The 9,218-nt window shown below is 34.6% G+C and overlaps 1 protein-coding gene across 1 annotated transcript in view; it reads left to right on the top strand.

The window, feature by feature from the left end:
- LOC142335897 (uncharacterized) overlaps nt 1-9,218 on the top strand; it is a 133,428-nt gene that overhangs the window by 5,403 nt on the left and 118,807 nt on the right. Inside the window, exon 3 of the mRNA XM_075384253.1 lies at nt 5,505-5,628. Coding sequence (XP_075240368.1) covers nt 5,505-5,628 — 124 coding nt within the window. The remainder of the gene's footprint in view (nt 1-5,504; nt 5,629-9,218) is intronic.

The following is a 9,218-nucleotide window of genomic DNA, read 5'->3' as shown; positions in this document are numbered from 1 at the left end:
ATGTATGTATATATATATATATATATATATATATATATATATATATATATACATATATATATATATATATATATATATATATATATATACATACAATATATATATATATATATATATATATGTATGTATATATATATATATATATATATATATATATATATATGTATATATATATATATATATATATATATATATATATATATATATATATATATATATATATATATACATATATATATATATATATATATATATATATATATATACATACATATATATATATATATATATATATATATATACATGTAAATATTCGAGATTAAATATATATATATAATATATATATATATATATATAAATATATATATATATATATATATATATATATATATATTTAATCTCGAATATTTACATGTATATATATATATATATATATATATATATATATATATATTTATATATATTTATAAATATATAAAATTCTAATGAAATTTCTCAATAGTTCAAATAGAAAAATTGAAAAAAGCACCACAACAGAGATGCACAAGAGCGTATGAGGATAATACTGTACAGCATGTATTTCACAAAGTTTTGATGTTTTTCTTTTTGACAACAGTTTTGATAGTTATATATTCAGTAAAAAACAAACACAACACTTCAGTTTCACATATGCATCAGACAGATCTCTTGGTCAAGCAGAAAAAAGGAAGATTGGTAGACGCTAAGTTTTTTTGAAAATCTCCAGCCGAATTGCGAGAGAAAACACTTAGTAATGAAAAACTAAATATTCGCATTTTTTGATAGCTTTTATGAAGCCTGACACTCTACTAGTCAGGATACCAGATTTCATTAAATGAAGAAAATATTGGATTTTTTCAAAAAACGTTTTTATTGAAGTACTAGTCGCCATGATTAATATTACCCCTGGAGAAAAATTATTCGTTTTACGAATTTCAATTTCGAAAAAAACGACGCTACGCAATTCAATTCTAATTGGGCACAATTATTGCCTAATTATGTAGCGTCAAAACACTCGATCGAACGTATTTTATAGAAGTTTTCTCAAATATGGTCTGCTGTTCTTACTTTAAGCTATTTTGAAGATGGTCAACGCTCTTCTCTCAATATTTGACGAAAATGCAGCCTGATCACTAGTTTTCAAAGTGCCTATAGATCTAAAAAATTTCTTTCAACGCTGATAGATGATCTTTGACTGAAGAACTATATTGCATTTAATATATTAAACCGAAAGGTTCAATATGAGAAGAAAATCTGCCGAGCATTGTTTTTTCGGAAAATTTTGACAGCACATGCTGAAAAGAATCAAGAATAAAATCTTTATTTGATATCACACTCACCTTATTTAAGGAGAGGTGTTTCTTGAGCTTTTTGAAAATAGTTGGGGAATTAGCCCATGGAAAAATATTTATTTTTCGGTTCGAAAAAGATAAGGCAAAATATGTCGGCGCAACTTTTGGCTATTTCTACAGGGTTTTGATAAATGCCCTCACCCTTGTGCAATTTGAAATATTCAGTTTCAGTTTTGGTTTCAGATTGGCTAGCTGGTTTTGGGTACATTAGAAAAATTGGTTTCTTTAAGAAAATTTTCACCGCAATTTTTTATACAAGACCGACGAAACGTGCAGCAGCTTTCAAACAGGATGTGAAAACAGTTTCGAGTACTGTAGCATCTTCCTCAATCCTTTCGCCGTCAATTTAGAGACTTGTGTTTGATTTAATGTTCTAAGCTTTCCTGATGAGGTTGTTGTCATGACAAGAAAATTAATGAGAAAGGCCGATCGTAATGATTTCGTTTCATCCATTTCATTAGTGACTTTACATGTTTACTCAAATTTCGGTATCGTTTTAATAAACTGTCGGTTTGGCTCTTCCTAATTTCAGGTACGCCTCGTTTCTCCTAGCAACTGCATTTTTAAGCAGTAATCATACGTTATCGCTTTGCGACAGAATTTTTTTTGGCATGATTGTTTCCTTAAAACTTCATTATCTCCTCATTGATCACTTTAACGGGGCTCTCAACACCTCTATGTGATCTCCAGTTTTGCGTAAACAGATTTTCTAAGATTGTAAGATTGTTCAAATGCATAACTCTCATCGCAGTTCTTTAAAAAAGAAGGTATTTTCTGCTGGTTTTTTGTCTTCTTCGATCGTTATAGTTGGCAGAGAAAAAGAGAAAAATATGGTGGACAGTAATAGGAGTCAGCTTTCTTATAGTTCCGGAAGCTTGTTCCTCGATGTCAGATGTTGTAACAATAATGTATTCTACAAAATTTGAAGTATGTGATGTTCCTCAAAAGTACAATTGTTAGCTAATTGAGTAAAATCTTTGCGTATCATTATCTCTAGACAATGGATTTTGGCTACAGAATCCCCCATCAGTTCAAAAATCATATCTCCAAGGATAAAAGAAGTGGATCAAACATTAAAAAATAGGGAGAAAATTAGACTCGAGAATTTTCATGGAGGTTGATGGCGAATTATATAAGCAAGCAAAGATAACTTTCTCATGGCCTATAGTCAGCTAAAAAATAATTCATCGAATATTATTGCCCAGATGCAAGTGCTTCCAGAGAGTCTTATCCTGAACGTGACCCACAAAACCACAAGACCTATTTGTAATGGCGTTAGAAATAATTTTCTGATCCAACAATCTGAAAAACAGATTCCGGTTTGCATTACATCATACCGTTGCAGATGAATTATTAGCTCGAAAAATGACTGATTAGATAACCAGTATTAAGGCGAATAACCAACGCATGCACACTCGGAAACTTTTGATCTTCCCAGGATTTTATTTTGATAGGAGGTAAATGTAAGTATGCTGAATCTGTGAAACTTGAAATGAATGGTGCTTTCCTTAGTCCAAGAATTTCCAATTCCTTCATTGCTTCTCATAAGATTCAGAAGAGCCGACCGGGCTGATTGTAGATCCTCATAGATTTGATAGTTGTTAGATAAATTAATGGGTGCTATACGTCTCTAGTATCAAGTAAAGTCAGTTCACGCCATTCTTCGAGAAAGTCAAGCAGCAATACCACTGGTGAAAATCGAGAAAAAATAAATACTACAACCTTTACGTCCGACAGAACTTGCGACAAGGTTTTATGGTAGTCTTCGTATATCTCTTTTGCCGTCATTGTGAACTGTACTGTTTTCGGGGAAACCGTGTTTTTTGATATCGCCTGAGCTTCAAATAGAGCTTTTAAGGGAAATTTTAAAGCTGTTCATCAAATTGCTGGTTCAACGACGCCATAATTTCATTCTTTGTTTCCATAATAGCACTGCATGCCCATTTTAAAGTTTCGGCGAGAGCTGGTTGCATTTCTGACATTATCGTTGGCAGGCGTTGTTTACGTTTTCTACCACCGCCTCTATTATTTGAGTGTTTAAGTTCTTTTGGAAAACTCGGAACATGTGAACAATTCTTCTCGTGCTCTCTTCGCAACCTGTTTTTACTGAGACAGCTGGTGTTTGGTCTCTATGCTGCAGTTGGTGCATATTTGATTGAGATTGAGGTGGGGCTTGCGTTTCCATACTTTTCAGCATCATAAATGAACCTAATTTCTATATATAGGGTCTTTTGAACGCAGGATGGTCTGAATTTGGGTGAACTTAAGCGACTCTTTTGTCTGATAAAAAAACTAATTCTTAAACACATTAATGGAATAAATCGCAAATTGCCGTTTGAAAAAAAATTTCATAGGCAAGCTGTTGCAAAAATTCTTTTTGATTTAGACCCAATTTACGCGAGGAACACTTCATGCTCAATTTGGATCAATTTGGACAACCCTTTGGTCCAATAAACACCTATTTGTTAAATACTATATTCGAATACATCGCAAATTTCCGTTTTTCAAAGTTTGCTCCAGACAGAGTATAGCAAAAATTTTTAGGCTAAATTTGGTTCAATTTGAACCAGAAGTTGACCCAATGAAAATAATCAAATTATAAAAACCCTCTGCCTCCTTCATCTTCAAGGAATAGCACTGCACCAAAGGATGTAATTTTTTTCTCAGTCTGGTGAACGCACGAAAGTCTGGACATGAACGCACGAAAGTCTGGACATGAACGCACGATGGTCTCGACATGGACGCACCAAAACTTTAGTTTTGGATTGCACGAATTTGATTTGGAGCGCACGATGGTCTGGACAAGAACGCACGAAAGTCTGGACATACACGTTTTTGGTCTGGGATGGTCTGGGCCTATTCGACTTTGAACGCACGAAGAGCGCACTAAAACTTTTGAACGCATGATAGTCTGGACATAGACACTTTCCGTCTGGGACGGTCTGGACATAGACACATTCCGTGTGGGTTGGTCTGGTCATAGGCACTTTCCGTCTGGGACGGTCTGGACATAGACACATTCCGTGTGGGTCGGCCTGGTCATAGGCACTTTCCGTACGGGACGGTCTGGACATAGACACATTCCGTGTGGGTTGGTCTGGTCATAGGCACTTTCCGTCTGGGATGGTCTGGACATAGACACATTCCGTGTGGGTTGGTCTGGTCATAGGCACTTTCCGTCTGGGACGGTCTGGACATAGACACATTCCGTGTGGGTTGGTCTGGTCATAGGCACTTTCCGTCTGGGACGGTCTGGACATAGACACATTCCGTGTGGGTTGGTCTGGTCATAGGCACTTTCCGTCTGGGACGGTCTGGACATAGACACATTCCGTGTGGGTTGGTCTGGTCATAGGCACTTTCCGTCTGGGACGGTCTGGACATAGACACATTCCGTGTGGGTTGGTCTGGTCATAGGCACTTTCCGTCTGGGACTGTCTGGACATAGACACATTCCGTGTGGGTTGGTCTGGTCATAGGCACTTTCCGTCTGGGACGGTCTGGACATAGACACATTCCGTGTGGGTTGGTCTGGTCATAGGCACTTTCCGTCTGGGACGGTCTGGACATATCGACTTTCGGTCTGGGACCTCAGCCTGGGTAACTATCAGTTTGCTCAAAAGCGTATAATTGAGGATGAAAAAAATGCCCGTGTTCTGTAAGACAAATGATGCTTTAAACAAATTGTTTTATTGCAAACTGTTATTTTTACACTCTTTACAATCGTTTCATTTTTGGGCAAACTCCCCGGCACGGGTGTCGTTCACGCATGATCACAACAATGGTTAGGACGGTGAAGGCAAATGGGAGCAGACCAAGCCGCACTGCGAGAATAATCAGACCTCTGCTTGTTTAATTTGGTGAATTATAATCAAGAATGATTAAAAACCACAAAAAATGAACCAGAAAATATTTGATCATAAGCAATTTCAAACTAACTCAACAACGTGCTCAAAATTTGAATTAGTGATTGTTTGATTGGTCTGAGTGCCCTAGTTGAGTCTGATAACACACAATTTGAGCCTTGAAGGGCGGTTTTTATAAATCATAAGTTTTTTAATCGTGGCCTTGAACCTTAGTTTCCATAAAGCAAAAGACCCTTGCTTGAGAGAAGGAAAGTTTTGATTTGTTTAGAGTTTGTTCAAGTTCTGTGTTGCTACCGTGAAGGACTTGAGTGACAACGCGTGGCAGACACTTAGTGATGTTGTGGTTACGTTTCGCGATACAGCATCTTTCTTCGAAGTTAGAGCAAGCTATCGTAAGTTATAACAATGAACAATCCGGTCGTTTGCCTTTACAATCAACCCCCCCCCCCACACACACACACACACACACACACACATACACACAGAGAGAGGCAGACACACTGTAATTAAATGCCAAGTCAAAGAAGAATGCATAGTGCAAATATTTACAGGAGACAATAAGAATTGAGTATGTTCATTAATCCCTCGTGCGTTCATCTTCGGTCTGGACCCCAGCCGAGACCAGATGGTTATCTTGCAAGATTCTGCCAGAATCTTGCAAAAACCGCCTATCTTGCAAGATCTGACAGAAAAATGGTTATCTTGCAAGATCTGGCAGAAAAATGGTTATCTTGCAAGATTCTTACAAGTTCGTTCCAGTCGAGCTGTCCTCTTATTGGCTCTCATTCATGCAACACATTTCATTTCGACCAGAAAATTACTTAAGAGTCAGTTGCGTGTTTTTTAAGAAAAAAAAATAAATTTGAACAGATTTTAAATCTGGAAATATGAATTATCTGAAGAAAGCAAATTAAAATCTGCCTTTCAGAACTGTTAAGACAAAATAAATTACTATCGAAAATTATTTTCCTTCAACTTTATCAAGATTTACACAACTACACGTCTATATTACCTTTTCTGATGAAAAAATTATGTGTTATTATTCTTTGCATCTTAAACAGCTTTATTTCGTTTAGTTTAGCTCCTTAAGCTTACTTTTTCTTGCCAATGCCCAAAGAATTTGATGCTTAGATTAATACTTTTCTGATGTTTTTTTTAATAATTGTCTTTTGCTTTTTTGTCGATGCGCAAAATATGTGTACATTCGAGTATTGCAACCGTTTTAGCGTTTTCTTTCCAAGTGTAAGGTCTTTTCAAGTGTAAGAAAGTTTTTTTTTGCAAACGACTATCTTGCAAGGTTCTTGCAAAACGAACGGTTATCTTGTAAGATTCTGGCAGAACGAATGGCTATCTTGCAAGATTCTTGCAAAAAATGGTTATCTTGCAAGATCTTGCAAGATTCTGGCAGAAATTCTTGCAAGACGATGTATCGTCTTGCAAGATTCTGCCAGATTCTGGCCTTGCAAGATAACCATTCGGATCCCGCTTGGGGACATACTTGCTTCCGTCTGGGACCTCAACCTGGGTCACATTTAAATTGGATTAAATGAAAAATTGGATATTAAATATTTATTTCTTATTTTTGAAAAAATGCATTTATCTCTGAAAAAAAAGACCCGATTTCGCTGAACTATTTATGAATATAGAAAAGTGCACATGCGGGCACTAAAAAACTCATGTTAGAAGTTCTAAGGATTCTTTCGATGCACTAATCGCATCTCACTAATATCCCATCCCACTAATATTCCACTGGTGTTTTTAGTGTCTCGCTAATGCTGTAGAAGTTCCTAATACTCCTACTAGTCCATTTTTGACATAAAGAATGCACGATAAAAACTTTTTACGACGTATTAGACTTTTTACTAGTCAAGAAACTGGTATTTGAAATGACAACTTTTTGAATTTCACTTTTTTCGAGGGAGTTAAATAGGTTTAAATATTTGTGAATGTTAGCCTAACTTCCGTTGTTTGTCCACATTTATCGTAATTTTTGCTTAAATTATGATCAATTTTTGATAAAATATGATAAAATTTTTCTTATTAGTTTGATTATTTTACGGTTAAAGATTGAAGAGAGTTGGCAAACTGCTTGAACTCACTTTATTGGAAAGAATTGCATCGATTATGCCTATTTAGCCCCCGTTTTCCAGTTTGACTGGTGGTGCAGAAATTAAATCTCCTGACACAATCTTCCTTTTTACTCAGATATGGGCTAGTTGTTCCCTCGGTTCCTCAGAAAAATTTCTGGAACAAAAATGTTTACGGTCTTTTGGTAAGTTAAACAGAAATTTATTTAAAAAAATGCATAATTTTGTTCTGATATAATAAGATTAACGCTTGCCAAAACTGATTACGAAACATTTTAGAACGCTTTTGTTTTTTAACAGTCGAGCAGTTTTCATCCCAGTCACTAGCAATTCTTTTCTCATTAAAAGGGGTTTGTTATTAAAGGCTCTCAGATCATTCCAATAAGGTCTAAATAAACAATATTGTCTTTTATGAGTAAAAAATCGTTGTTTTCAAGTCTCCGACTAATTGTTTTCGTAAAGTTTTATATTTTCTTTAATTCTTGAACCTTCTGATTTTCTTTTTGTAGTCTTATGACTGATACTCAATAATCAAGTTTCTAGTTGGAACTCTAGAGAGATATTAAAGAAATTATCTAATACTTGCAAATGATGCACAGTTATTTTCTGTAATATAACTCGACAAATATCCAAAATTCATCATTTATTTTTGATTTTATTATTTTTTGATCGAATTAACTAATTTGGTAAAATTTGGCACATTTTTTGTTTTAATGAAGAAGTAGCAGGACCAAGATCAGTTCTGGCCGAGTTGTAGATTATTGCAGTTTGAAAATTTTTCCAATTTTAATGGCGCGCTTTAAAAATTTTTAATACTTTTGCTTTTTTATTTTGTTTTTGTTATGGCCAACCAGAATGAGTTCAAATCAAACCTCAGTTATCAACAGCTTAAACATACAGGCAAAGAGGAGGCCAATGAACTTACATGAAATATATAGAAAAATAAAAAATGATTGTTTTTCGCTTCAAACCGTTTGATTTAAAAAAATTGGAAAATTTTGAGTTCTACCTGTATTAAGTGTTAATGTGTAGTCTTTTGACTTAGTCTTATAATGACATCATCAGTTATTTTTCTGAGCAATAATAGTTGAAACTATTTACATTTTTTCAATTGAAAGTTCCTGGTTGTTTTGCGATCATCAGGCTTAGTCTAGATAAAGAAAGAGATCATATTATTTTTCAGGTGAAATATATTGTTATCTCAATTGTTGCTGTATTATTAAAATATTGTTTTTTTTTGCGTTGAAACTAGAGGACTTGAAACTAGAAAAATTTCTGTTTATTTTTTTGACTTTTTCCAATTTTTTAGGTTCCTATTTCCTATATTGTTCATATCAATGTCTTATTAACGACAATTCAAAAATCACATTAATGGCGTTGAAATAAGGCGTAAAAGATTATGTTTACTACTTTCAGTGAATGGATTTTGATCTTATATGCTTCGACACAATTGTAAGCGGACGCACGTTACCGAGCCTCTTTGTTGCAATTTGCTGTTTTTGGTAGTGACCTATTAAGGTTCTTTAATTTTTGATTAAGGGCGGTAATAGGAAGTTTAGTTTTAAAAACATTCGAAAACTGTTGTCAACCTTGTTTCGAAAGTTTACGTAGAGAACTGACTCGACATGTTTTGGTGTAATTCAATGTCTGTCAAACAATGTATTTCCTATTTAATGTTCAAATTTATACAGCGTTTGAAATTTCTAACCTAAGCGTGAATCTGCCCTGGTCGAATCCTAATGGTTACCTTGCAAGAATCTTAAAAAGTTTTGCAGGTCAATACACCGTTTTGCAAGAGTTTTTTTTTCAAAAACTATTGAAAGATCTAACAACTTTTTTGCCACTTTTTTTGCCAAAATCTTGAATGATAACGATTTGTTATGCACGATCTTGCC

This window comes from Convolutriloba macropyga, chromosome 3 (assembly GCF_964194025.1).
Source record: "Convolutriloba macropyga chromosome 3, txConMacr16.3, whole genome shotgun sequence".
In the NCBI taxonomy this organism is placed as follows: domain Eukaryota; kingdom Metazoa; phylum Xenacoelomorpha; order Acoela; family Convolutidae; genus Convolutriloba; species Convolutriloba macropyga.
The sequence above is the reverse complement of the archived record's forward strand: the minus strand, read 5'-3'. Positions and strand labels throughout refer to the sequence as shown.